Consider the following 26,876-nt stretch of genomic DNA (forward strand, 5'->3'; position numbering starts at 1 on the left):
AAATAAAAAAGGAAGAAGCAAAAAGGAAGGCCGAGGAATTGAAGGCAAAGGAAAAAGCTGAATAAAAGCCCAGTAGATTTATGTACAGTGTTCTAAATGAGACGCTTATAGGTTAAAAAGCTGTAATAAAGTGGACTTGGGATGTTGGTGTATTTGTGTGTGTGGCTTTGATTGGAACGGAAAATGAAAGAGAGCAGCCCTTGTTTGTGTCTTTTTCACAATGACTAGTTTAATTAACCCTGATACACGCATAAAGTAAAGAAAGAGAAAAGCTTACTAGTGAAATAAGAAAGAGAGAGAGAAAGGGAAAGTGCATGTGCGTGTTTATTCATTTATTGTTTGTAGAGTAAGCTCAGTCCTGAATAGAGACACAGTCAACTTTGGAAAGCAGCATTTGATTGACGGAAATGAGGAAACATGCTGGAATTCAGAACAAGTAAAATCAATACTGTTGCCTATTGTTGTTGTTTATAAACATTGAAGCAATAGGGCCTACCTCAGCACATTTTGATTGACTTTCCTAGCACTGCTTCTGTTTCTGGTATAGCCATTACCTTCCAAGGAGGGTTTGCAGGCAAGAAATGTCAAGTACTAGGAAGCTTAGATAGTTCACCTAATGATTACAGTGTGCAGATCAGCACGTTATATCCTGAGGACATTAGCTCCACGCAAACATTCACTTTTGATCCTACCGAAGGCATAAAACGACTCAAGATCGTCTTTGAAGAAAGTACAGATTTTTATGGTAGAATTACAGTTTACAAGCTAGATATTCTTGGAAACACGATTTAAAAAATAAAGTTAAGCAATGCCAGCGGCTTTTCTATTCAATAGACCATATTTGCCTATCCATGCGATAATGATGATAAATGCAACAACACATGATCCTAAATAGAACTGGATCACCATACGCCTACCAGCTGTAAAGATGCCTCCCTTGGGTAGATTCATCTTGTTGAATAGCATCATACACACTGCAACTAAACCAATAACAATACAATATATCAGGCCTACGATCAATCCTGAAGGAAACTCAATGGCTACACCAGCAATCAAGAGACCATAAACCACAGATCCGATACACCACACGATTGTTGTTCCTCTTGATAATGGTCCATGTACTTGATTTCGATACACAAAGAGCTGGACCCAGCTCATTACCATCGCTCCTCCAGCATACATATAGTGAGCGATAACATGTTCCCAAAGATCTCGCATGTTTGAATAGATTTCTTCTAGTACTGGATATTGAGCAACAAGTTCAGGATGCGCTAGATTAAAACTTTGTACGGGATGCTTTTAAATGTGTTAATATCCTCTCCTTTCTTCTTTTTCTCCCATCACACACAATTTACTTTAAACATCGCTGCTGCTAAATGGATACCATGACCTTGTACATAGATACCTGCCCCTATACTCCACAGTAACCAAGCAACACTTCGCTCACTTAAGGGACCACCTAATTGTTATAAGAAAGAAGAAATATATAATATATATATAAAGTCAACTTACAGAAATGAGGTCTTCCACCTGTATTCATGACATCAGCACGGGTCATGACAAACAAACTAAGTGGTAATGTGATCACTGGATCAAACAGACGCCAGAGACTGTCACCAGGAAACCAAGGTGTGATATATCCCATGTCTGTAACTACTGGAATGACTGTCCATATTAAAATAAAGAACGAAGTTACCAGCAGTAACCAAGCAAGTCGATTGTCTTCTACATGTGCATCTCGAAATGATTCTTGAATCTGTAGCCCAGAAGACGAGGCTATATTGATTCGTGTAGTATCATTCTCGTCATCAATCTCTGGATAACCATATCTTGAATCTTTTGTATACATCGAAGGCAACTCATAGTCAGCCATGATATTTAAGTTAAAGAGAGGGGGTTTATGTGGAATAAAGCCTCATTTTATTTATAAAAATAGAAAAATATCAAAAAAAGAAATCAGTTAAAAGTGTTTGTATAGATAACTTCGGATTTTCTAAAACCATTAAACTGAGAGGCAGCACAGATAGTATAGGCACCCATGTTCTCATAGTAGAGCCAGTCTCCAGGCTCAAGCATGGGCAAAGCAGTAGACTTGTTCAAACAGTCTATAGAGTCACATGTGGGACCCCAGACACTGCTTTCAAATCGTTCTTCTTGGATTTCTTGGCCATAGACAAATTCATCATTCTTGACCAAGACCTTGGGGTGAACGACTTGATGATCAAACATGATGCAGTTGAAAGAACCATACATACCATCGTTAATATAGTACATAAATCGAGGTTGCTCGCCTTCAGACTTGGGAGCAACTGTTCTTCTACCAATGACATTGGTACAGATCGTAAAGGCGGAGGCAACATAGTATCTACCAGGCTCAGCAATCACGCGAATGTCCGGAGAAAAGAGGGAATCAACCATGGGACCAAGGATTGAGGCAACTTTTTCAAAGGTAATGCCATCTTTGACATCGTTACCAGGGAATCCACCACCAACGTCAAGGAGAGTAAAATGAAATCCCATTTGTTCAGCTTGATCAAACACTCTTCTAGCACGCAAAACAGCATCACCAAAAGCAGATGCATCAAGGCAACCACTACCAACGTGGAAACTCACACCCATCACATTCAAGTCGAGTTCCTTTGCAGTTTTGAGCAAGTGTTCAACAGTATCAAGAGGGGCGCCAAACTTGAGACCCAATTGGCAGAGCGAATTAGAATCATCAGTCAAGATACGCAAGACAAGCTCGGCATCAGGATAGAACTTTTTAATCTTGTAAAGCTCTTCGGCATTATCAAAAGTCATACGACAGACGTTTTGCTGGGCAGCATAACGGATGAAAGAGGCTTGCTTACAAGGATTGGCATAGATTATACGATTGGACTCGACACCAGCATCCAACACTTGTTGAATTTCCGATTTAGAAGCGCAATCAAAACCACAGCCTAAAGAAGCCAAGAGTCTAATGATCATGGGATCAGGGTTGCATTTGACAGCTAGAAATAAAATGTAAGCATACTTATCCCCCTTTCGTTCTCTTCATAATTTTGACGGAACTTACCAAAAAAGGGTTCAATTCGAGGAAGCAGGGCTTTCCATCGGAGATGCTGACGAAAAACTTCACCGAGATCGCCAACAAAAAAAGCATTTTCTTGATCAGAGTCCCATTTCTGGGTAGAAATAGATTGAATTCTTTCCCGAGCGACTTGTTCAACCGATTGGTTGTGGATGAGGACATCAGGAGAAGGTACAGATTTGATCAAGTTTACCATATCAGAAGTAGGGTTCAAAATAACAGTTTCGAGATGAGAGGGCATTTTGTTCAAAAAGTGGGGAGTGTGAGTAGCAGAAGGCAGTGGATGCAGCAGTGCGAGGTAAAGAGAGAGTTTAAGCAAAGGTAAATAATTATCAAAGTTCGATGAGTTGAGAGGCGAGTATAAAATAATTAACTTGAGGTAGTTCCCTTGACGCGGTAGTTTCAGGAAAGCCAGGGAGGGAAGCCTCGTCGGTCAAATAAGCTGTCTACTAGTCTTGTTTCTGTGGCCGTGATGGGCAGGGACGGACTGAGCTGTTTTGCAGTCCGAGAAATGGAAATGTTAAAGGGAAGAGTAAGGATAAAAAGTTGCTGTAAACTGTATGAAAAAAGTATTACAGCAATAATTAATGAATAAAAGTGAGAAAAAGCGAGAAACAAAGGGTTATTTATAAATAAAAAACAGGGGGCGAGGTGTTTTGAGGTTGTTTTGCTGTTGGACCTTAATAGACGCAAAAAAAAAGTAAAGTTTTTTCTCTGCGTTAAAAAAAAATAAAGAAGCAAAAGAATTTTTTTCTTTTATTTTAAGGCAAATTTTTTTATAGTACTTTAAAACTCTTTCAGTGTGACGTTGAAAATTCCCTTATAAAGTATGATTGCTACTCGCGTAGTTTAAAAACATGCAGTTTCCCTCCTTATTTTTCCGTTGCCATGACTTCAAAATGGCCAGTAACCATGTTACGGTGAATGCCGTGGAATGGTGTGATAGTCTGCCGTGGTTTTGACCCGCAGCTTAACATGTGAAGTTCAGTTTAAGAGGGATCATTCAGTTGTAAAAAGAGAATATTGTGGCGTTCAATCATGAATATGTCACCACTACATATAAAAGGCGCGCTAAAATAATCGAAATGTGTTCAAATAACTCGGAAAGCTGGTCTAGATGTAGATCTTTTCCCTGTCCCACTTGGTATTTCAATAAAACTGCTTACAAAAGACAGCGCTTCATCCAGCGACACGTACGTACGACCATGGCGACAAATCTCGATGAAATCGATTAAGCTAGCGTGAAACCGTTCTCGGCTTTATTACTATGATCTACTTGAGTTAGTGCATTCGTATGTCAATTTTCAGAAAAACAACGATCCATAGCCTTTCTTTTTATAGACCTAAAAGCATTATAAATAAATAACCATTAATTCCTAGTTCATTGATTGGATCACTTTACATTTTTTTTGTCCCACTTTTTTCAGAGAATAAAAGTAGGATTACAAGCCACAGAAGCATTCCTTCTTCCATAGACTTTCTCGACTGTGTCATATTTGCACTGGCAATAGTACAGTGGGCTGATATACTGTAAATAAACATAGAGTTTCAACATAAAATTAGATGATTGGGTATTCTTTTAGACGGGTCAATTTTGGGTATTGCACGTTTTAATGATGAAACCTCGCCGGTGATAATATTGCAAGTACAATAATAAGCAAGTAGATAGAAGAGCTACTTATACATCTTAACTTACAAAAAGTCAAAGGTCAACATCAACAGCACTGTGAGAGCGCTCCAGCAATACAATGAATATCACGGACGACGCTGTAGAACCTATTTCGAAGAACGAAAATAATTGCGACAGAGACACTTCTGGGTTGGCAGATGCTTAAACTCATTAAATATGCAAAGAATAGCTACATCTATTAAAAACTACCTGTATATTGTGCTTCCCTTTGGTATTGAGCTGAATGTTGGAATTCTTATTCGTTACACTTGACCACAAAAAAACGACCTTATTCTACTTTAGGTTAAAGGCAAGGATAAAAAAAAAAGATGTTTTATATCAGATAAGATCTTAATGTTACAAAAAGATAGTCATGGATGCATAAAAGTGTTACTAGTGAGCATGTGCCTAGAATCGGCTGTAGAAGAATTACGTTATTAACATGAATGCACTTTGCATGCTTTTCAATTTATCTGTCCTGGGAATAGCCTCCCCTTTCGTGTGGGATAATCATTGTTATGCAACCTTGGCACCAATCACTTGCCACTCTTTTAAAATTTACTTTTTACAATGTGCATAAGGTAGAGTGTTTTACATTTATGCCTGGCCAAATAAAAAATTTCTAGATTAACCAAGAGCTTTTTAGCTCATTCAAACGTTAATGAATTTATTTATGTTTAAATAATTTTTATATGGAATGAAGAATGCTGTTTAAGAATATAATTTATTTTTCTTTTTAAAAAAAAAGATCTTTCTCTTGCTTCCTTTACTAGTAAAAATAGGAGGGATTATCTTGTACTGTTCAAGATCAGCATCGATATCTGCTGGCTTTTGTTTGATAAGCATGTTGGTGCTCTTCATCATTACCCTAGTTTGATAGACTGCCTTTAGCATGGCAACAATTCACTGCAAAGGCCACCCGGCTCTTTAGACAAATCAGCAGCTTTCGCATAATTGATATGACACACATAACCGGTGGATGAGTCGTACAGTATTATTGTGAACTTTGCTCTTATATGTAAAAGAGAAACAAAAAGCATAAAGCATATAATGACTTACCAAAAAGTAAAAAGTCGACAAAAGTTATTTCGCATAAAGCATCAGATGATTTTTGGTATAGTGCACACACTATTTCCTTCAAAACTTGAGCCATTTTACAGTCATTGTCATACAACTCCTTCGTCTGGTCATCATTTCGACCACATTCACACAACATTCGTATTCTAAAAGCTGACGAAAAAGATAATTTCAGCCTTCTGCTAGTTAACTACAGAAATTCATAGCCGGGTCAGAAGTAGGATGAACGACCCCTAATCCTTCATCATGAATTAACATGGCAATTTTTTTTTTGTTTTCATATAAATAATGTTGTGTAAGGCTACACATAATTTGTTTATAAAGTAATTTTTATCTGATTAAGATATCAGATCGATAACAAAAAGAATTATTAATGGGAAAAGAATGGTTTATGACTTTCTTGTTAATAACTTTTCTGTAATTTGAATAAGAGCAGATCTTGCATCAGAAGAAGGAAGCTTATTAAGAGCGTCGATTGCATATCCACAATGCAATGTTGCTAAATCTAGGGTCTTTTTTAGACCATCGCTTTTATAAACTAAATCTCTCGCCTAGATGATGTTAATAAAAGCCGACATCATCTAAACTAATCACTTACCCTTTCTTCATCGCCCTTTTCTGAAAATTTACGCTTAATCAATGGCTCTAACTCTGGATATTCTTCCCAAGCAAACAAAACAGGTGCTGTAGCCAAACCTAGCTTAAGATCTGCACCAGCAGGCTTACCAAGTTCAGCAGCAGTCACTGTAAAATCCAACATATCATCAACAAGCTATACAACACTTGTTAAAAGAAAAAAGAGAAAAAGGAAGACATTGATAATATTACCTGGAATGCCAAACCCAGATTTTTTCCAAAGTCAAAAGCGACATTAGCTACTTCATCTGTCACGTTGCCCAGCACAGCAGATGATTTACAACTTAATGCGATCAAACTTCCAGTTTTCATATATGTCTTTTTCATGTAATGGTCAAATGTGCTGAGTTTTTTCACTTTATCAGTTCCTTGTTCGTCCTTTGTGTTGCGTAGTTGCATAAATTCACCTTCTACTAGATTAGCAATACAGGTCGACATCAATTCGATGCATTCAGCATTACGTAACCGAGCCAAGGCTACGGAAGCACGCGCTAATAAAAAATCACCTCCGAGCACAGCCATTTTGTTACCAAAGCTAGCATTTGCTGAAGGTAAATTTCGCCGTGTCATGGAAGCATCGATCACGTCATCATGCAACAAAGAAGCTGTGTGTATCATTTCTGAAATTTCTGCTAGCCGTCTTTGTGTTGGTAATATAGTGCAACCTTGATCAGTCACAGAAGGTGTATAATGTACATGTTTGTCAAATACGCCATTTGATATGATGTTCTGCAATCCATGTGATATAGGCATATCTATTGAGATGTAATCCGTGTTTTGTTTTGAAGGCTTCTTTTCTGCAATACTCGTAGCTTGAGCGATCAAAAGAACTAATAAAGGCCTCACATGCTTTCCTTCACCGCTGAAATAGTGTTTTGCTACTCTATTTAAAAATGGGTGGCCACTGTAGAGAAGTTTGGCAATATTTGACTTGATCTCGCCCAAATCTCTTCCTACCAGTTTGGTAGGGTCAATTGCACGTTCCTTATCTGTTTCTCCTACCAGGCTCTGAGCTTCCCGTATGGCCTGACTCCAATTCTCGGGGTGCCCTGTAAACGGTGTCTCTTCTTCAACTAATTGCTTTAGTGGAGTTGTCTCTAAAATGCTGTTCTTTATCGAGTTTATGCTACTGCTAATCTTGCCTAGCGGTGAAATGTCTGGTTGCTCTTTTGTAGAGACAAAGTTATGACGGCTCGAATGAAATCCAACAGCTCTAATAAAGTGGGTGGTTCTAAATTTTGACTTGGTTGCTACAACTAATTTATGCATTTATCAATGACAAAAGGTGATCCTCCCCTATCGCGCGACAAGGGGCACCCTATCCTCTGTGGCTGAGTTACTGAAAAGCCACTGTTGAGACGGAAAAAGTCCAAGTAGGGAAATATGTTATCTTTTTTTTTTGGGACAAAAGAGCAAAAGGGCTGGTTGGGGAATTGGGTCTGCGTTTTTCTTTAAAAACGCATGTTTATCATCTATCAGTCATATTCTATATGTAAACTGATAAATTTGACCCTTCTCTCTCTCTCCTTTAAGTACTATGGATATTTAATTTGAAATAAAAAGGTACGGTTAAATGGATCAACCACTGTTGAATTGTTTGTCGGGTAATTTTTTAATCTCAGCTTTTCAGCGATTTAAAGGAGTTTCTTTTTCAATTGTCCTTCTTTTCCTCCTCTTTATCATACATTAAGATGCCTTCACTCGATTTTAGTCCAGAAAGGCCATTTGGGGTTTATTTATTTGACTACTTTAACAAATTTTACACATTTATTGTGGGAAGTCCAGCCACAGAATTCCACTTTATCGAAGGTGTTACGCCCCTCTCCACTTTACAAGAAGGTAGGTAATAAATATAGACGAGCAACATGATGAGAATAACGAAAGCAAAGTTATTATTGGATGCATTACCTATCTTGTTGTAATTTTCGGTGGTCAATATTTGCTTACAAACGCGTCTCCAATGAAGCTGAAATTTCTTAATCAAGTTCACAACCTCTTCTTGACGGTGATTTCCTTCATTCTTTTGCTTTTGACGATTGAGCAACTCTTTCCCAAGCTATATTATCACGGTTTGTATTATACTATCTGTTCTGAAGAAGCTTGGACACAAAAATTGGAGTTATTGTACTATCTCAACTATTTGGTCAAGTACTATGAGCTTATTGACACTGTATTCTTGGTGTTGAAGAAGAAGAAGCTTGGTAGGTTAATATCATTGGTTGTAAACACATCATTCACATGAAATTAGAATTTTTGCACTATTTCCATCACAGTATGACCATGGCGTTGTGTTACACTCAGCTGGTTGGCAGAACCACTGTTGTAAGTATATCAAAAATTACAAGAACAAACACACCAACGATAATTCAATAGTCCTGGGTTCCTATCACACTCAACTTGACTGTTCACGTCTTGATGTACTATTACTATTTCCGCACTGCTTCCGGTGCTAAAGTTTGGTGGAAAAAGTACCTTACAACCATGCAAATTATTCAATTTGTCATCGATCTTATTGTCATCTATTCGTGTACCTATTCGTACTATGCTTACACCTACACCAACAGCGCTTTCCCCAATTTTGGTACCTGTGCTGGAACAGAAAGCGCTGCCGCTTTTGGTTGTGCCATTCTAACATCCTATCTTTTATTGTTCATCAACTTTTACAGAATTACATACAAAAAGAAGAATGCTGTTCCTAGTAAAGCACCTGCAGCAAAGGTTGACACTGTCAAAAAGAGCAAAAAGATCTAATATATTTGTGAATACGCTTTCTTTTTTTTTTTCTTTTCTTAGATGTAGATTTTTCTTTCAAAAAAATAAATAACAAATAAATACCAAAGCATTTATATTATCTTTTCTACTTTGTCATTGTCGGTTTCTGCCTCCGGATCATGTGTAACATAAAAGACAAGAATGTAATAGGCTTTTGTATGATGGGCCAATCAAAAGCTTGCATTACAGTTAGCCAACCCGCTCTTTTTAATATAAAAGGCAGGGGGAAGAGGGGAGAGAGATGACATCAATATCAATCTTTTAAAAGAGACGTGACCCAAAAGAGAGACGTATTCCCATTGTATAAAGACAATATACAGCCACGCATATAATTAGATATCGTACGAAATAGTAAATCAAATGTTTGGAAAGCCATATTATAAAAAAATAAGTGTTGACGTGTTTTTGAAAGAAGCTATTTATTCTGTTGGTCCTCCTTTTGTGTCAATTACGGTCTCACATTGAGCCAACGTCTATTTTCTTGGGAACAATATGTTTAACGTCATATCGTTCACCGACTCCTTTAATGAATTTGGAGCCCACCATTGTTATCGATAATGGAAACCGAGATACATTGCTCCAAATGACGCGAAACCATTGTTCAACCACCTAGTCGACAGGCTCACAAACCCAACTAGCCTTTTCTTCATGTACTCTTTTGTTAATACTAGTTTATGAGAACCAAATTCCATCCTTTTCAAACTTGCTGATAGCAGTCGGTCCACAGACCTCTATATCTACTTTATACCGCTCTGGTCTCAGACAGTCGAATGGTACGAATGGGATAATCTCTTATCATTTTTGTAGGATGACTCTGTGCTCTCGCCAATTTTATACATTCTACTATTTGCCTTGGTTTTTCAAGTGAAGTTACTCACCCATTACTTTTAATCATGCATTTTTTTTAATAAAGCAAGTTGAGCACTCTTTAAAGGATGATAAAAAGGCAGCTTCCTTTGATAAAGCCAAAAAAAAAAAATTAAGTATTTAAATCTTACGATTCATATATATATACATCATCTTTCTCTTCCTGTAATAAGTGCTATTGATTGTTATCACTATCTTTTATAGAGCAAAAGACAAAATGTACACAGTGTAACATAAATCAACCTATGTGATGTATATCAAGACGTACATGCGTAAGCCTTACCGATGATCCTTCACATCAGGTTACTTTGCTATCCAGTGAACAATTAGTTAGAAATGAGCTAGCTGTATACAGGTCACGAATTCTTTTAATCCCTTATTTACATTTAAAATTACTGCTTTAAGAATCAAGCTACCCTTTATACGAGGCTTCCCCCAAATTCCCTGATAAGTTCACTGTTTGTTGCATCTTTTGTTACAATTATTACTGATATCACTGATCGACCTCTTGTGATATCCTTCATTACGCAAAAAGTTATTAATAAAAGCATGAAAATTACACGCATCCGTTGATGTTTCCTCAAGTACACATATGTTCGTAATTGGGAATAAAGCTCTAAATTAGACGGGCCACTGTTCCTTTGAGAGAAATATATTAATAAGAATATAACCCAGAAACCAGGCAGAGAATATATGTATAGACACCACATTCATCGCTTCTTTTTCTAAAAAAGAGGACGAGCGGATGAGCTGCTTGTTGGGACGACTGAACACATTGTGATATTTTGTTGAATATGTATTGTAGACACTTAGCTCTCTTTGAACAAACACAAAGTATAAAGAAACACAGGTCCTCGGTAATGTTCAAGCATATTCTCCGAAGGTTAAAAATAACTTTAGTACATCATTCTGCCTTCTTTACACTTTGCTACATTGTTCACTAATGAAATACACTTGCTATGACCATAAATCAAGTAAATAGATGATAATATTTAGAATACATCTAATATTGATCAACAAATGTTGAATGCAAGTATATACAATATGAACAAAGGGGAGGGGTCATCGCCAAGAATCGATGAAAGAGTCGACACCGTTTAGTAACACCATAGCTTAGTGACCAAAATAATTTTTCCAAAAAAGGGCAACGTAAAAAAAGGCTTCAATCTATGGAACAAAAGATTACCGATGATAATTCCCCATTTGATATTGATAATAGCATTTGAAACAGAAACCAGGATATCCTTATTCTCACGCTACTTTCAGTCATTGGCTATACATGAATCTTAGCTTTTTTTATTAATAATCTGTAAGAGTGTTCAACAACAATACAAATTATATTTTCAAAGACTATTTGGGCTCAGTGTCCCTTGATATAATTGAAATAAAGGCACGCCACTTCAGTGTATCATTACGAAATTTGCTTTTTTTTTATTGTAGAAAGCTTTATTTCAGTGTTCATTAGTAGAGAGAGAGTTATGAGACCTTTTTTAAGCGTAGAGGGAATTATTAAATGTTTCAAAGGTGTTATTGAAAAGCTTATCTGATATACCAATTACGGTTATTTTTTCTAAAAGGATACTCATTTCATTACCATGTGCCCTCTCTATTTACAAGCATATGCATTACATGTCCCCATGACGGAATCAACCTAATTCTATTGACTGATTTCTCTATTTCCATGTAGATAGTTTTGCACATGACGATTTCAAAAAATAACTTTGTGACCTTTATCATATAATAATCTGCAAAGGTCAAACATTATTTATCAAATGATAAAGAACACAAGAAAGGGAAAAAAAAAGCTTGATAGGAACTTTGCTCTAAAAAGAGAGCTTTTTTAAATATACGATTTTTATTAAATACGTTGTTGTCAGGCTTTTGATAAAAACATTTTACATAAGGAAAAAAAAATATAATACATAGTCTACTATTTTAATACACAATAATGAGTGTGGTAAAACCCATTTGAGAGTTTACCATTTTCACATATTTCTATTTGGGTCATCCAAGCAGATTCTAACGCTTGGTCAACAGTCCATCGAGTTTTTGGATCAGGGTCCATCATGCCAGCAAGACATTGTCGTTCAGGTGCTGTGAAATCTTTAAAGAGGTCACATTCACTTGGTTCTATCGTCTGACGTTGATCTATATAATGTTTATAATCTGCATCACCACCATCTTCTGCTTGTGCTGCAACAGCAGCAGGTGAACCTGCGACAGCATCGGGAGGAGGCGTGCCTTTAGGTTTGCCGGTATAAAAAGCAGCCGTAAAGGGTAATTGTTTGAAACGAATACAAAAGTAAGTTGCAGCTGCACTCCAAACATCGAGAGCTCTAGCATCATAGAGTGTTTCGTTGTTTGTAATCTTCCACATTTCTGGTGACCAAAATGGTTCTGAACCACACCAATTTTTGCAACAATTGCCGTCTTTTTCTTGCACGACTTGAGCAACGCCAAAATCAGCAATTTTCAGTGTTCCCGTCGATGTGAGAATTAAATTTTCAGGTTTGATATCACGATGCGCAACGCCAAGACGATGAAGGTGCTGTAGGCCAAGTAGGAGTTGTTTAAAGAGGCAGGCAACCTCATCTAGTGTCATGTTTGGTTTTTCATGTAAAAGGTTAAATACATCGCCGCCTGAGCACTAAGAATATTTATAAGCAATATAAATGGTTAGATAGGGTAATGCAAAGATAACATTTATTTTTAAACTTACATATTCCATCACGACACACCAGCGTGCCTTCTCATCTTTAACAAGATCAAGTGTTTCGACAATGTGAGAATGTGATGAAACTGATTTGCTGATAAAATATTCATTAAGCATCCTCTTTTCATATTCTTTCTCATCTTCGCTTTTCTCTTTCTTTTTGAATTCTTTGACTGCCAAAATACGGCCACCTGTTCTCTGTCGCACCAGACGGATCACAGCCGTAGCACCACTAGCAATATTCTTCTTGGATGTAGAGCCCATGCCCTTTGACGACCGTTTCTCTGGCTTGACATAGTCACCATACTTTTCAGTCAGTAAAGGAACGACACCGAGTGAGCCGCAAGTCATGTCGTGATTTCTCTTAAAGGGTGATGTGCTGAGAAAGAGACGTGTGAAGGATTTACTTAATTTACTGGCGCTGCTACTAACGGAGCTAGAGCTGTGAATGGATGCACCACTAAACCGTCGATCGGTCATATCTGGAGATTGAGAGCACAATGATTGATTGGTGGGTGAAGCTGGAGTCATTTTAAGAGATCCAAAGAATCCGTTGTTGAAGACGTTGCTCAACCGTTTCTTTGGTTTCTTGACTGGAATTGGTTGGCTCTCTGTGGTTACGGGAGGTGTAGTGATGGAAAAATTATCAGAAGACATCGTGTCGTTAGATCCTCTACTGCCTTCTCTTAAAGGTGGAACTGGGCCGTCATGAGGGTGCATTGGTAGGGAGTCAGGTGAAGTTGATCTAGGTATAGGATCGTCGGTAAAGTAAGGTCCAGTAGATAAATATGTGTCACTTGTAGACTCGAAATAATCTCCACTTGCGGCTGGGCTAGACATAAGTTAAATATATATATAAAAAAAGGAGTGCTTCAAAAAGCCAAAAAAAAAAAAGAAAGAGAGAAGAAGGTCAACAGAGAAGGGAAGAAATAAATAAAAAGTTGAAAGAAGAAAGGGAAAAAAAGTTTTTTTAGCATTGACTTTTATATGGAAATATCACTTTTTTAGTGTCACGGATTTTGGCGGATACAAATAGTAGGGATTGGTCAAGTTCAGATAGAGAAAAGGACCAATACATTTGTTCTGTTTCGGTTAAGAGACTTAAACAAGAAATCCTTGTCTTTCCCCAATGAAAGGTTTCTCTACCTTCTTTTTTTTTTCCTTTATTGTCCAATGAAAATGTTACTGGCTTGCTCAAGCCCTGGGTGGACAATAGAATTCATAAAAAGTTCTATTGTAACAAACAAACAGAATAGGGCAAATCACAGGCACCAGTAAACTTTAATTCAACGTGGGGAAAATGGATAATGATGATGATATTATTATATGGCCACACTATGATCCCATTACTGTCATCTACTTGTTCCAATGAAGTGGCTTTTATTTCTATGTTTATTATTAGATAACGAACATCAGGACGCGTAAGAACAAATGAAACATTCGGTTGCTCAAACCCTTTTTTTTGTTATTTGAATTTAAAGACATCTTAGTTTCAAATCTCTCTTTATGTCTCTCTTTTTACACTATTTTAGTACAAGTCTTGCTTTAACATTGGAAAATCCTGACTTTAGTACGTAATAAAAAGGCTTAAAATGATAACAGGCGAGCTTTACAACAATCAAGACATCTAATCACTGTGAGAACTTTGGAGTTTTCTCGATTAGGAAGTAGATAGATTGATCCCTTGGAATAATGGGCGTTGTGGTTGTTGTTTTGCAGAAAAAAAATAAATTGGCAACTAATCCATTTTAGAAAAGAGACTTCTCCCTTTATCAAATATATCAAACATCAGACCCTTTAATAAAGAAACTATCGACAAGACTGTCAGACTTGTTCATTCGTGAGAACTATAAGGGATATATAAGGAAGTTGACAAAGGTATGCCTTTATAATAACAAACGTGATGAGTAGAGAGCCATAAAGAGCCTTCTTGTAATTTCTATGATACAAGTGCAATTTTAGAACTCTGAGACACAAGAGCGTCATTTGCTACTTTTCCAAATATAAAATCGATTACTCATTCAGGTAAATACCTTGTTCAACATACGCACTTTGGAAGAAATGGACAAAACAATCACTGAATGAGCAGCTGAGAGTATCTTGAGTGAAATATGACCTGTGTTATTGATGAAGAGTCGAATGAACTTATTCTACCAAACTTTGTAAAACTTATGTCTTGATATCCTACGCAGGAATAACTGAAGGGAAATGTTTAAGGTAACTTAAACCACCATATAGTTGAATATTCTTGCTAAAAAAAAGCTATTATTCAATTGAAACAAGTAGCTTAAAAGTCGTCCTTTTGTTGATTCGATAAAAGGGCCGCCTTTGAATTAAGTAATGGACAGTCTAGTAGAAATATGGATTGGGGAACTTTTCCCTAATAGTTTTTATTTATTACTAGAAACAAGGGCCTGGGAAACTAATATTTTATTACAGGTCCCCTATGTTGTCATTTTGTTTTCATAAATAATCTAATGATCAGTTTTAGACTATTTAGCTGTTTATCTTGGTTTATGTTTCCATGGTTTCTGTTTCTGTGTTTTTCTGGATATTTCAGCTTTTTATCGAACGATGGTTGACAAGGGAAAACTACTAAAAAAAGAATAGTGCACAAGTGTTCACACGATCTTAATTTATTGAAAGCGCATTTTAAAGGAATGGGCTCCGCCAGGAAATCCTCCTCCAAATGGAAATCCATTCTGAAAGCTAAATCCGCCTTGGAAGTGTTCGAATGGAAAGCCACCATGAGACGGTCCACCGTTTTGCCCTTGTTCAGGATCAAAAGGATCGAATCCGTTGTCGTACTGTTGTCTCTTGTCTATTTCAAAAACAGATGAGTCACAAGTGCAACCATCATTGTTTCTCTAGTTATTACCGTCATTGCTAAGTACTTCATAAGCCTGATTGATCTCTGCCATCTTATTCTGGGCTTCCTCTTTTTGGTCACCTGTGTACTTGTCGGGGTGCCATTCCAGTGCTTTCTTACGATAAGCTTTCTTGATTTCACGAGCATCCGCCGTTGGTGGTACGTCCAAAATCTTGTAATAATCTTTCTTTTTAGATAGCTTCAATTTTTGCATGGCTTGCTGTAATAATTGCCTTATGCGGTGCTGATGTTGTCTTCCAATGCTTTCATCCTCTGAGGCCGCCTTATTAGCCTTCTCTAAGTCATGTACAGCCTTTTCAAACTCTTTACGTCTTAGGTAATTCTCGCCGCGGTACATCAGCACTAGTGGGTCATCATTCTGAATAGAGAGGGCCAACGAGCACCACTCATCTATTTTGTCTTCGTTTTTTTCCTTTTGTTTAGAATTCAATCTACAGGCCATCTTGTAGCATTTGAATTTGAGCTTATTTGGCATCTGTTTACTCTTCAGCTCTGTTTGCAACTCGCTATAATCTTGCTCGATTTCTTTCAAGATTCCCTGTCGATTGGATGTGCCGATCAGATGATTGGCTGCTGTCACATACTTTTTAAGTTCAATATCTTTTTCTATTGTCTCTATTTCCTTATTGATCTTTTTCATCTTTTTAAACAACTTTTTGCATTGTTTTTGTTCAGGATCATAATGTAAGCATTGTTTGACATGCTTCAGAGCACTTTCGGGCTCATCTAGTGCATAAAATTTGATCTTGGATAATTGCAGTAATATATCAGGGTCCGAAGGGTTCAACTGTGCCACACGACTATAGTTTCCATTCGAGTGAGCTGTATGTATAAAAAAAAAAGATTTCACTTACACAAAGTCGCCTGCTGCATCATCTATCTCATTCTTGCCAAGATGGCATTTTGCCTTTAACAATCTAGCCTTTACAGAGTACGGTGATAGACGGCACACAGTGCTTGATTGCTGAATGCAAGAGTCATAGCGGCTTGCCTCATGATCCTTTTCAGCTTGCTTTATAGCATTCTTGGCCACTTTTACATCTTGAAGCTGTAATTAGCACAAAATAAATATGAGTATCTTACTTTTATATATAGCATGTTTGTATATTTACCATGTTTAAAGCCTCTTTATTATCCTTGTGAGAAGACAAGTACCTTTCCAGATCTGCTTTGGCTAAATCATATTGACCTTGCTTCACATAGATACGAGCTCGTTGAAGCAGCGCTTTATCATACCCAGGCTTCAAGTTCAAGATTGTTGTAAAATCTTCGGCAGCCGCATTATTTCTGCCAAGAGACAAGTACGTTGTTGCTCGTTTAAAGTACGAAAGGTAATTGTCGGGTTCTTGTCGAATGGCAGCGTCAAAGCTGATCAGTGCGTCGTTATATTGTCCACTTATCAAATAGCTGTTTCCTTCTTGTAAATACTGTTCTGTGCTTTTCTCGCAGAGAACAACAGAGTAAGGAAATAAAAAAGGAAGAACACAGGCGATAAGATAGTGTTGCTTCATTGTGTTATTTTTTATGATTACAAGAAAGAAGTAAAATGGATAAGAATTTCCAATCAGATAAATCCACATACAGTGGCTACCAAATAAAGGATATCATAAACTCCGTAAAAAGCAAATATTTCATTGGTTAAATAGTTTGAAGAAATCGTTTGTATTATGACACGACACTCAAAGGGGGGGGGAAGTATATCTTTTCATCCTTTGCAATGCTTCAAGATTTCCCGTAAGCAAGCCTTGGCAGTATGATCTATTAATATACAGTCAGTATGGTAGGCATTGCGGTTACAAAAAAAGTAACAAGCCAAGACAAATTAACAAATAGTACAGTTGCCTAAATGGAGACAAAGATTTCTATTTTCTATGTCCTTTTCATAGCTTTCGGCTTGAAAAGCTTATAACCACATCCCTAGCCTTTGTTTTGGCAATATAGCCATTTTTCTACAGGTCAAAATTTGCTTGGGTACATTAAGTAGATTCTTATTATTTGATGTTTGGAGTGGCTAGAAAAGTCACACAGATAACTGATGAGAACTCCATTACATGTACCGTTAATTTTAAAAGATAAAATCTCTTCTTTCATTAAGCGGCGACGCCTTCATCTTTTCTTTCACTAAAAATCAGAACTGCCCAATAGGGCTTACAAGAGATTTCCTGGGCGCACTCTTTGAATCCCCAAAGACGCGTAAAGAGACTTTTAGTAGCGGTAAAAAATGATAAGAGCCTAATAGAATCAATGGCAATACAAATAGCAAGCTAATATCATAGCCATCGTACTTGGTCCCATCATAATCGCTATTTTACTTTAAGCACTGTATGTGGGTTTATTTAATTGGTTTTTGTGATCGTACACGTGACCTGTTTTGAATCAAACGGGTGCCTCTTTTTTTTTCCCCTTCACTACTTTCACCATTCGAAATGTCAACAACACAAAATGACATTGTAAACAGTATTTTAGAAGCCATGAAGAGTGGGCAAGGATATAACTCAAGTACTGGAAGGTCCTTGATGTTTCTTAATGCTGTAAATAAGAAAGAGCCGTATTCAACAAGATAACTTATACTTGTTTAGGTTGACTGGACACAGCCTTGGATTATATCGATCATTGCATTTCATATTATATGCTTTATTACGGCTATCTGCTTAAGAAATCATCATAATAGCATATCCATTTATTTTTTTATCCTATGTAAGAAGCAAACAAACAGAAAGATGACGAGTGCTTATTCTTTACTCTTTGTGTAGTGGGCTTTGCTTCCCTTACACAAAAATTAAATTCACTTGGTATGAAATATTGGCAATCATTTTCTAATACTTGCTACTTTGAGCCATCTGGTGTATTTATTGTCAGTGTATATGCGGCTCCTTTACTTGTTAATGCGTTTGTCACCATGGTAATATAAATGAACACAATTGACAACAATCGTATTGATTTAGCTTTTTATAGATGTTGATTATTAAAGCAGTTGCGTCTTTGATGGTTGAGACCAAGAGAAGGCAGCTTCAGCAAAAGATCAAAAAGTTATGATACCCCTACTTTATGTAATAAACCTGGAACAAGCAGATCTACAATGCATCAAAAAAGGGCATTTTGCGTAACATGAACCTAATTAAAAATTCAAGTTTGATGTCCTCCAAGACCCTGTGTTCTGTACTCTAGCGAGTTAAGGGGCAAAAGTCCAGAAACATTCATTTCTTACCATTCATTCTGTGCAACTGAGTACATTTGCGGTAGTCTTATCAATTAGTTTCTATCAGTTGAATGAAAATGCCCACATAAGGAGCTAAAATCTATCCACAGATATCTGTTGTTCAAAACAAGACACCACTATGTTATAACAAGTCTCCTTGTTCTGTATTATTTGTTTATTGGCATAAAACAAGGCAATGGTTAATAGGCATTTCCTCGTGCTGCTATTATGTAAAATGTTACACTAATGATATTTCATAGTATTAACTTTTATTAAACATGCATACATCGTTTAAACGACATCGGTTATTTCGGTAACCCATGGTATTAATTTCAGTGTGGGTCTCATACATGACAAATAAACGGCTCTATTGTAAAAAGTGAATTTATTTGGTGTAACAACAATTGAAGTTTGTATATGTATATAAAAGATGAATTCTGACACTTTTTATTTTCTCATTAAACACAAGCAAGCTCTTCCCATTCATTACAAGTCAAATGTCTCTCCGCACACTCACTCTTATCCTTTCTGCTGTCATCTTGGCTGCTTTCCTTCATACTGTCACTGCTGCTCCTACTTCTTCAGATATTAATACGATCTTGAATGCTCATAACAAGGTCCGCGCAAAGCACCATGCTCCTGCCTTGAAATGGAGCACCAAGTTGGCTACCTACGCTCAAAATTGGTCCAACAGATGTCAATTCCAACATAGCTCCGGCCCTTATGGTGAGAACTTAGCCTTAGGCTACCCTGACTGGAACAGCGTTGTCAATGGCTGGTACAGTGAAGTCAAGAACTACAACTACAACAACCCTGGTTTCGCTTCCAATACCGGTCACTTTACTCAAATTGTCTGGAAGGCTACTACTGAGATTGGCTGTGGTGTCAAGGTCTGCAATAACCTCGGTCGAGGTGCCAAGCTCTACACCTGCTCTTACTATGTTCCCGGAAACATGGTGGGCGATAATGGCAAGTACTTTACTCAAAACGTACTTAGACCTTAAACATCGTGCATTATATTCTGTAAAAAAGGGTTTAATAAAGCGAAAGAAATCGCACAGAAGCGTTCAAACTATATATATCTAAAGAGCTAATAGTACTCTTTGTGGCTCTGGCCACAAATACCACAGTTTCTATTAACGATAATGACCATGTGTTATTGGACATAATAATAACTTAAATACAAGTGCTTTTCTTTTTCTATTTCTCAAAAGTGTGTACTTAAAACACTTTTGTAGAGTATATCATCCATCGTACTTATTACTACTCAGAAACGATTTATATTATTTTAATTAGCTTAATGAATACATATAGCAATACAAAATAAAAAGGCAGAATAAAAATTAAATATCTTATTTAATGGTTCAACACATAGGGGGAATGTCAATTCCGGCTTTTGCCTGTTTTTTCCAACTGCTTGATTGATTCGTAACCAGCATCCTTCTTTTTCAAAGCCTTCATTAATTCTTCATTCCTGATACGGCATTGCTTGTAAATGTTCCTGATCGTCAAGTCCTCAAGATTTGCGAAAAATGAACGCATTTCTGGCAAAGACGTAGGCATACGTATGGATCAGATTTTATGTATTACGTATAAACCTTCTGTTAACAAAGTGGTGACGCAAAATGTTATCTGAAAACCTGTTTTTACAATTTAGTCTATTATTCATTCAGTTAGAGTAAACAATATACTTACCAACTACATGGACTCCCAGTACACCCTTGTAAAGCCCTACATCAATGATATTTTTGCTTAAGAAGCCATTCCTCATGATATCTATAACTAGCAAGTAAGTGTTTGTGATTACAAGCAATATCATTTTATATGAAAGTAGGATGATTGCATGAATTGAGCATAGCGTGTTATATAAGGATAATGTGTTTTGTGATCGGCCTTTTTTATTCTTTCTGTCTTCAAGTAATCCTTTACGATAAGATGAAGTGTTTATAAGGTAACTAGAACAGATATGCTGTTTGCTGTGCAAATTAAATTGCTTACGTCACTTTTTGTGCGAATGCTGTGCAGACGTGCTGTGCTTCTTTCTAAAAAAACGATAGTGGACATATTTCTTGTCTAAGGAGTTTACAATGCCCGAGCGCCGTTGCCAAAGGGGGTTCTTTGGCAATTTGTGCCATTGAGAGCGACTGTTCGGTTGCTTAAGGAAGGGAAGGGGTTTCGTGAGAAGAGCATCATCTGGTAGCCTTAAGGAGCGAAAGAGGAACTGAGTTTGTAGGGTGTATGCCCTCTCTTGCATTGTCGGCAGTCTGGTCATCTGGAGTATCGTCTTCACAGAAGATTGTTGATGACACCAAAGAGGAAGCGGATGCACTTGTTCTGGGCGTCTTCGAGCTGACTATAATTGCGCAAGTTGAAAGAACTAATGGTTAGGCTATAGTCCAGCTGGGCTCGAATGATTTGGGTATAGAATCTGATTGATAGTAGGTGTCCGAAACCCCTAAGGCTCACGCCAATGGCGGTGAGTTGTGCGAAGGTTGTAAGAGCTTTAGTAGTGTTGGCTGTAATGAGGCCAATAGTGCTGATGTGACCACTGGGCTTGAAGAGTGCGCCCAGATATGCGAAGGTTGCACGTCGGGGAATAGCCTTGCCGTACAAACGGTAGTCAATGACATCTTCAGTGGAGTGATTAAGGATTACACATTTGCTTAGTTTTCAGCGATAACCTAGAGTCATGCTATGGGCTTCGCATTTCCGCAAGAATTCTATTATCTTATGCTGGTCGACAATAAGAACTACATCGTCAGTGTGTAGTAAGCAGCTCATCAAGGGAGCTAACTAGATGGGTGAAAGGTCTTCCTGCAGTGAATGAGTGCGAAGTATGAGAACGGTGAAATACAGTCTTTTCAGAAAGTAAAGCCGCATTTTTGCAGTTTTTATAATACAATTTATACGAAAAAGTGATAAGTCAGCGCGACATATCTTTTTAAAAATAGTGTACATCTGCTTGTAATGCTATGCTATTATGTACATGAGTTTCAATTATATGATTAATGATTTTCGTATTTGAATATTCCTGGTCTATGGCCTTTTCAAGTTGTGCATGAAGCGACCGGTTGAGATTCACATAGTTTTTTTGATTGTTCAACGTAATATACTTTTCGTCAACAGCGTTTATTTTTTCATACTCAAAATTACCAAACTCTTTGTTGCATACAATCTGTTTCAGTTCATCAGTTGCATGGTTCACGTGGCTGCCTTGCTTGGTGCCCGTTATGTCGAAAGCGTTGTGCATGCCACGTATGAGGAAACGTTGTTGCCTCGCTAAAGACTGTTCATACAAGTGCATGCTATTTGCTGACGGCTCTTTTATAAATTTCGCGGCCAGATTCTTTTCATCTATTATCAATTGGCGACGCCAAAAGGTATTCGTTTTCGTTAATTCTAAAGCTAAAAAATTTGACAAAATCATCATTTGAGCCCAGTATTTCAACTTTCCATCTTCTGTTGTGTCAAATAGCGATTTAACAGTGGCTTTGTAAGTCTCTTTAGCTACTTCGTGTGTCGAAGCAGGATAATTTCCTTCTAAGAAGAATTCTGGTAGTCCATTGTTCTTCTTGTAATTAGTTGTAAGCCATGATTTCGCGTCCCAAGTCGATTCCATTTTTTGAATTCAGAAAAAAAGAGTGAACACTACGCACACGAGGAAATCCACGAGAGGGCTGATGCTACAGACACTACCTGTAATATCGTCAACAAACCTTTTCAATGTGCAGCGTCACGCGTAATTATGGTGAGACTTCATAAAAGATTATTCCACTGGATAGCGTTAGGTTAGATGGCCACTCTGGCTGTATGAAGTTGTATAGTGACAACATAGGTAGCGCCTAGAAGAAGTGTCTGTAGCATTAGCCTTTTCGTGGATTTCCTCATACGTGTAGTGTACGCCAAAAAAGGCAGAAAATCAAAATGTCCAATAAAATTCACATTCCTCGTTTAATTTCGGTGCCACAGTGGAAGAATATGCCCAAATAAACAGTTTTGGTCAGTGTGCAAAAGTAAATTGAAGAGAGAAAAGCTTTTACAAAAAGAGACAGCGACATTCAGGATTGCGGAAACATGCAATAACATATACTTAAGTGATATACATGGCCTTTGTAGATACTTTGCTTCAAAATTTCAAGATTGTTTGGAAGGAAAACCTTTGTACGAAAATGGCCGCACAAATCTTTTTAATAGTGCCTTGAAATTGTTTCTGTAACTGTACGAATCTTTTTCTTTCAGGTGTACGAAAAACATTCAATAAGTGTGTGAGAAGTTTCTGAAAAAGGTGTATGACTTTACAGTAATTTCAAGTCCTTAACAGAATTACCATTAAAAATTGTAACAAAATGACCACTTTTGCCATATTAACCTTACATTTGTAAAATGCATTTCTTTAATGTATAAATAATGCAAATTGTAGAGAAATGAAAAATATCACATCTTTTATAGATCATATCAGATTTTGAAACAATTTAAATCTGTTACCATTTACGGAACGCCAGAGTCTAAATTTAGTAACTCTTGATTTAAAAAGGGCAGTAAAGAAGCAAGAAGAAAAAAAAAAGAGGGATATGATGAACAATTGCGCCAAATATTGAAAAATATATGCATTTCTTAAAGTTTATCAGTAAAAAAAAAAAAAAAGAGAACAAAGAAACGAATTACACCGAATAAACTCGTGTAAAGTTTCCTGGTTCTGACATTAAAACCTATCAAGGAGAACACAGTTTGTCAAAAAGCTTCTCTTTTTTTTCCTTAAACTTATTGTAAACACCTATACTCCTTCCTTCGTTAGTTCCCTTTACGCTCTTTTCAATAATATACTTTCCTTTTCACTTTCCTTATATTTAACAAATGGTAATCAGCAGCATGGAATGTTCATTATTTGGACTAAAATCTATAGATAGTGTTGTAGTGGCAATGGTCCCAAATGGAAAAGAGAAGTGGTGAAAGATCACAAGTTTGATTATATTGACATTGACGAATTCTATGACCCTTCATGCTGTGGATATTTAAGCTATATAAGCATGTTTATCATCATTTTGAAAGGTTTTCTAGTCTATGTTGCTGACTTGTGGACTGCAGGTGAAAGAAAAAAGAAATAGAAAAATAGAAAAAGAAAAATTGACTTGTGATCTATAGTCTCTTTAATTGTTATCGGTAATACTAGCGTGAACGATGGAGCAGCCATTCCACCTGAGGTATCCAGATGGATTTTCTTGGGTGCAATTACGATATCCTTTATTCTACTCTTCTGGGACATCAGAAAGGCACGAGTGATCATCGAGTCCAGAGACATATCTTACGCATTCACTTCAGTCATTGCCAATCGATGGTACTCGGCCAAAGATTATCGCTACTTCTGTCTGTTTCAAAAAATCAACAATTCTCGAAAACGAATAGACTCGATCGCCTTTTTTGTCTTTTTCACACTCAAAGGTTGGAAGCGACTATTGTTGGCTGAGGCACCTAGACAAGTGATTAACATTGTATCGCTGTATACAATGATTCCCAACTGGATTCAGATTAGACATGGTTTGAAGATCGAAAAGGATGCTTTAGGAACGACAATCATGCAAAAAATGATGACGGGTACTATGGCTTTCTCGGTGATCGTATTTGCCATATCGTTTGTACTAGTATGTATAGCTGCGATCATCTATATTCCCTTGCTCTGTCATATTCAGGGTAATCTGAAAGAATACTGTTGTCATAAAGTAGATAAAAGGTGAAAAAGTAAAAAAGAAAAGAAACGAAAAAGTGGCTGACACGTTTGACAGAATTGCAGAGTTACTTAAAAAGCAAGCACGTAAAAGGGTAGAGAAAAATATGAAGCATGGGCAAAAAGATAACCATCAGCAGCATAATCGTAAAAAGAAAGAGGACATTGAGATGCAATCATTAGCTCAACCTACGCTACCTCAAGTAAATATGGATAACTTGAATAGTGGATACCCACATGCAGCTTATTATTATCCTTCGCCTCAACAGCCTCATGTACGACCGGTCTATCACCATCAAGCATCGAATGATCACAACCTGATGATGCAACCGCCCTATGTCCGAAGAAACAGCCTGTCTTCTGTCAATAGTGACCAAGCTGGACTTATATCGCATGCTCAGGGACAGCCTACATCGTCACCGTTTTATCAGGGTCATAACGGCAGCAATATGTCTATTCACCAGCATTATCATCAACCTCAACCTCATTATCATTCCCAACAACAACAACCTTATATCTATTCTCAAAATCGTTATTAAGTACACCTTCTTAATTGTATCAATAAATACATTTAACCTAAACTAAACGAATACCCGAACTTTCTTTTTTTTGAGTTTGCCTCAAACAGCATCGGATCTTGCAAGTTTGTTTATATTACGATAGCAGGTGCAGCAAAAAAGTGCTCTCATTAAGAGAAAGAGAGAAAGAGAAATGGCTGAGTCAAAGTTATTTTTTTTTCTGGAAAGGTTCTAGAGTGATGGGTAACCTTAATCTCTTAAGCTATACTTTACTCTTTATCCTTTTTTTCATTTAAAGAAAGAAACATAAAAAAAGAGATAAACAAGAATCTTTTGTGTATGTAGATCAATATCGCCTTCCCCTTTTTTTAAAAAAAAAAAGAAACCAGGAATACATAAAAAATAGACTTTCCTTATTTTATCGAGTTGTGTTCTATATTTAATCTGCATAGTTTTAAAAAAGCCTCTTGCTCTCACTTGTCAGATGGTTACCCTGACTACCTTGTTTCACCTTACGCTTGTTTCCATATATAGAAAAATGAGGCACTCGCCTCACCACGCCATCATTTAAAGTTTGAAGAGGCTTTTCTTTTTTTTTTCTTATTGTTATTTTTTTTTCCAGCCAAGCACACACTGATAATCAAACTTCTTTATGCATCAATATGCGTGTGTCTATGTGCGTAGGCGTGCGGGGCTGAATTACTTTAATAAAAATTCAGCCAGAGAAAAAAAAAGACTTCGTTAAACGGAAGTGTGCTAAATAGTTGACACCAAAGCAACTTTTTTTTCTTATTGCCTTAGAATGCCCTTCTGTCTAACTTGTATTCTCAGCCTCCCTCACTATTCCTTCAATGGTTAGAAAAGAGAGCTAGTTGAAATCAACAAAAAAAAAAGATCTTCACACAATAAAAGAGTATGCTTATCTTTTTAGTATTTGTAGTTTCTTTTGTCTGGCTGCATCTATTTTTTTTTTCTGTGAGAAGGCCACGTTGCCATGAAGAGTAACACGAAATGCTTCAGAAATCACTTACTGTGTTATACCGAGTAAGCCGGAGTTGAATCCATCATAACAAAAACCCCATCTTGATTAGAAAAACGAGAAACGAGAAAAGAACATACAAGGGATACCATAGAGGTGTATTCGTTATCTTTGGTTATCGCTCTTTTAATAATAAAATGATTTACACAACTATTCCAAGCTAATCATTTAAAAAATGAAAATGAAAAAATGAAAATGTATCTAAACATTTGAGAAAATGTATACATATCCATTAAGGTTAGTATAGCTATTAATAAACTAGTCTTGTCGCCCCTTTATTTTTCACGGACTTTACCGGGCTTATGAAGAAGAAGAGAGGGGTAAGAAAAAAAAAAGTATGTCACAAAGACTCTTGATAATGAAAAGTGTTTTCAAGCCTGTCAATACCGTCTTACTTTATGAGCTATCAACCATATACCCATTAACCTTTCTGTCATGTGTACACTATTCTTTTATCTCCCAAGCCGCAGTTACTTTATACAATTGCTACTGCCTGCGCAGGAATGCAGCGAAATGACATGAAAAAGTGGATCATGTGTAACCACCGTGCCAGGTACGCTTTAGATACAAGAATTGCAAGTTGAAACAAAGAAAATAATTCTGAAAAGGGAAAAACAGAGTTTCAACTAAAAATCATAATCTATCCCCCTTCACGATACATTTGATCTCATAAAAGGGAAAGAGTGACGCCATTTGTTGGA

General features: G+C 36.9%; 11 protein-coding genes across 11 annotated transcripts; 5 read left to right on the forward strand and 6 right to left on the reverse strand.

Moving 5' to 3' along the window:
- Positions 1-220: 220 nt before the first annotated feature.
- On the forward strand, positions 221-792 carry RHIMIDRAFT_243850 (galactose-binding domain-containing protein; the record flags this gene model as incomplete). The annotated part of the gene is made up of 3 exons (XM_023609990.1): positions 221-255; positions 346-436; positions 490-792. The coding sequence occupies 3 exons, from the start codon at positions 221-223 to the stop codon at positions 790-792; spliced, it is 429 nt and encodes a 142-aa protein (XP_023471548.1).
- Positions 793-801: 9 nt separating this feature from the next.
- RHIMIDRAFT_195818 (uncharacterized protein) lies at positions 802-1,849 on the reverse strand (the record flags this gene model as incomplete). Its single annotated transcript, XM_023606075.1, has 3 exons — positions 802-1,296; positions 1,356-1,459; positions 1,531-1,849. 3 exons carry the CDS (start codon positions 1,847-1,849, stop codon positions 802-804), a joined length of 918 nt encoding a protein of 305 aa, XP_023471549.1.
- A 107-nt stretch (positions 1,850-1,956) lies between these two features.
- On the reverse strand, positions 1,957-3,314 carry RHIMIDRAFT_233264 (ornithine decarboxylase; the record flags this gene model as incomplete). The annotated part of the gene is made up of 2 exons (XM_023607919.1): positions 1,957-2,993; positions 3,059-3,314. 2 exons carry the CDS (start codon positions 3,312-3,314, stop codon positions 1,957-1,959), a joined length of 1,293 nt encoding a protein of 430 aa, XP_023471550.1.
- A 2,894-nt stretch (positions 3,315-6,208) lies between these two features.
- On the reverse strand, positions 6,209-7,795 carry RHIMIDRAFT_297122 (solanesyl pyrophosphate synthase; the record flags this gene model as incomplete). Its single annotated transcript, XM_023614271.1, has 3 exons — positions 6,648-7,795; positions 6,418-6,591; positions 6,209-6,370 (listed from the first exon to the last, which is right to left on the reverse strand). Exons 1-3 carry the CDS (start codon positions 7,722-7,724, stop codon positions 6,209-6,211), a joined length of 1,413 nt encoding a protein of 470 aa, XP_023471551.1. The 5' UTR covers positions 7,725-7,795.
- Positions 7,796-8,059: 264 nt separating this feature from the next.
- On the forward strand, positions 8,060-9,345 carry RHIMIDRAFT_12861 (GNS1/SUR4 membrane protein). Its single transcript, XM_023605509.1, has 4 exons — positions 8,060-8,294; positions 8,345-8,656; positions 8,704-8,777; positions 8,829-9,345. The coding sequence occupies exons 1-4, from the start codon at positions 8,147-8,149 to the stop codon at positions 9,204-9,206; spliced, it is 912 nt and encodes a 303-aa protein (XP_023471552.1). The 5' UTR covers positions 8,060-8,146; the 3' UTR covers positions 9,207-9,345.
- A 2,522-nt stretch (positions 9,346-11,867) lies between these two features.
- On the reverse strand, positions 11,868-13,713 carry RHIMIDRAFT_222087 (kinase-like protein). Its single transcript, XM_023607453.1, has 2 exons — positions 12,814-13,713; positions 11,868-12,741 (listed from the first exon to the last, which is right to left on the reverse strand). The coding sequence occupies exons 1-2, from the start codon at positions 13,645-13,647 to the stop codon at positions 12,025-12,027; spliced, it is 1,551 nt and encodes a 516-aa protein (XP_023471553.1). The 5' UTR covers positions 13,648-13,713; the 3' UTR covers positions 11,868-12,024.
- Positions 13,714-15,443: 1,730 nt separating this feature from the next.
- On the reverse strand, positions 15,444-17,208 carry RHIMIDRAFT_243856 (TPR-like protein; the record flags this gene model as incomplete). The annotated part of the gene is made up of 4 exons (XM_023609991.1): positions 15,444-15,628; positions 15,686-16,497; positions 16,552-16,745; positions 16,810-17,208. 4 exons carry the CDS (start codon positions 17,206-17,208, stop codon positions 15,444-15,446), a joined length of 1,590 nt encoding a protein of 529 aa, XP_023471554.1.
- An 823-nt stretch (positions 17,209-18,031) lies between these two features.
- On the forward strand, positions 18,032-18,839 carry RHIMIDRAFT_254945 (uncharacterized protein). Its single transcript, XM_023611129.1, has 4 exons — positions 18,032-18,228; positions 18,277-18,394; positions 18,451-18,599; positions 18,653-18,839. The coding sequence occupies exons 1-4, from the start codon at positions 18,124-18,126 to the stop codon at positions 18,731-18,733; spliced, it is 453 nt and encodes a 150-aa protein (XP_023471555.1). The 5' UTR covers positions 18,032-18,123; the 3' UTR covers positions 18,734-18,839.
- Positions 18,840-19,343: 504 nt separating this feature from the next.
- Positions 19,344-20,003, forward strand: RHIMIDRAFT_254946 (PR-1-like protein). The gene has a single exon (XM_023611130.1). It carries the CDS (start codon positions 19,394-19,396, stop codon positions 19,898-19,900), a length of 507 nt encoding a protein of 168 aa, XP_023471556.1. The 5' UTR covers positions 19,344-19,393; the 3' UTR covers positions 19,901-20,003.
- A 903-nt stretch (positions 20,004-20,906) lies between these two features.
- Positions 20,907-22,633, reverse strand: RHIMIDRAFT_288652 (uncharacterized protein). Its single transcript, XM_023613585.1, has 3 exons — positions 21,853-22,633; positions 21,578-21,689; positions 20,907-21,526 (listed from the first exon to the last, which is right to left on the reverse strand). The coding sequence occupies exons 1-3, from the start codon at positions 22,513-22,515 to the stop codon at positions 21,183-21,185; spliced, it is 1,119 nt and encodes a 372-aa protein (XP_023471557.1). The 5' UTR covers positions 22,516-22,633; the 3' UTR covers positions 20,907-21,182.
- Positions 22,634-23,482: 849 nt separating this feature from the next.
- RHIMIDRAFT_210757 (uncharacterized protein) lies at positions 23,483-25,414 on the forward strand. Its single transcript, XM_023607179.1, has 4 exons — positions 23,483-23,753; positions 23,804-23,981; positions 24,039-24,624; positions 24,677-25,414. Exons 1-4 carry the CDS (start codon positions 23,751-23,753, stop codon positions 25,155-25,157), a joined length of 1,248 nt encoding a protein of 415 aa, XP_023471558.1. The 5' UTR covers positions 23,483-23,750; the 3' UTR covers positions 25,158-25,414.
- The last annotated feature ends 1,462 nt before the right edge of the window (positions 25,415-26,876 follow it).

The sequence above is a fragment of the Rhizopus microsporus genome (assembly GCF_002708625.1).
Source record: "Rhizopus microsporus ATCC 52813 unplaced genomic scaffold scaffold_1, whole genome shotgun sequence".
Taxonomy (NCBI): domain Eukaryota; kingdom Fungi; phylum Mucoromycota; class Mucoromycetes; order Mucorales; family Rhizopodaceae; genus Rhizopus; species Rhizopus microsporus.

What these genes read in the sequence shown, in the direction of transcription:
- RHIMIDRAFT_12861 (XM_023605509.1), top strand. Translation starts at nt 8,147, where the DNA reads ATGCCTTCACTCGATTTTAGTCCAGAAAGGCCATTTGGGGTTTATTTA. An exon ending in GTTGAAGAAGAAGAAGCTTG is followed by an intron (nt 8,657 to 8,703) that starts GTAGGTTAATAT and finishes ACATGAAATTAG; the next exon opens with AATTTTTGCACTATTTCCAT. An exon ending in TGGTTGGCAGAACCACTGTT is followed by an intron (nt 8,778 to 8,828) that starts GTAAGTATATCA and finishes ATAATTCAATAG; the next exon opens with TCCTGGGTTCCTATCACACT.
- RHIMIDRAFT_222087 (XM_023607453.1), bottom strand. Translation starts at nt 13,647, where the DNA reads ATGTCTAGCCCAGCCGCAAGTGGAGATTATTTCGAGTCTACAAGTGAC. An exon ending in GGTGTGTCGTGATGGAATAT is followed by an intron (nt 12,742 to 12,813) that starts GTAAGTTTAAAA and finishes AAATATTCTTAG; the next exon opens with TGCTCAGGCGGCGATGTATT.
- RHIMIDRAFT_254945 (XM_023611129.1), top strand. Translation starts at nt 18,124, where the DNA reads ATGTCAACAACACAAAATGACATTGTAAACAGTATTTTAGAAGCCATG. An exon ending in CATTTATTTTTTTATCCTAT is followed by an intron (nt 18,395 to 18,450) that starts GTAAGAAGCAAA and finishes CTCTTTGTGTAG; the next exon opens with TGGGCTTTGCTTCCCTTACA. An exon ending in TTAATGCGTTTGTCACCATG is followed by an intron (nt 18,600 to 18,652) that starts GTAATATAAATG and finishes AGCTTTTTATAG; the next exon opens with ATGTTGATTATTAAAGCAGT.
- RHIMIDRAFT_254946 (XM_023611130.1), top strand. Translation starts at nt 19,394, where the DNA reads ATGTCTCTCCGCACACTCACTCTTATCCTTTCTGCTGTCATCTTGGCT.
- RHIMIDRAFT_288652 (XM_023613585.1), bottom strand. Translation starts at nt 22,515, where the DNA reads ATGGAATCGACTTGGGACGCGAAATCATGGCTTACAACTAATTACAAG. An exon ending in GCATAGCATTACAAGCAGAT is followed by an intron (nt 21,690 to 21,852) that starts GTACACTATTTT and finishes TCACCCATCTAG; the next exon opens with TTAGCTCCCTTGATGAGCTG. An exon ending in AGCCCATAGCATGACTCTAG is followed by an intron (nt 21,527 to 21,577) that starts GTTATCGCTGAA and finishes ACTCCACTGAAG; the next exon opens with ATGTCATTGACTACCGTTTG.
- RHIMIDRAFT_210757 (XM_023607179.1), top strand. An exon ending in TGCTGACTTGTGGACTGCAG is followed by an intron (nt 23,982 to 24,038) that starts GTGAAAGAAAAA and finishes TGTGATCTATAG; the next exon opens with TCTCTTTAATTGTTATCGGT. An exon ending in TGTCATAAAGTAGATAAAAG is followed by an intron (nt 24,625 to 24,676) that starts GTGAAAAAGTAA and finishes CACGTTTGACAG; the next exon opens with AATTGCAGAGTTACTTAAAA.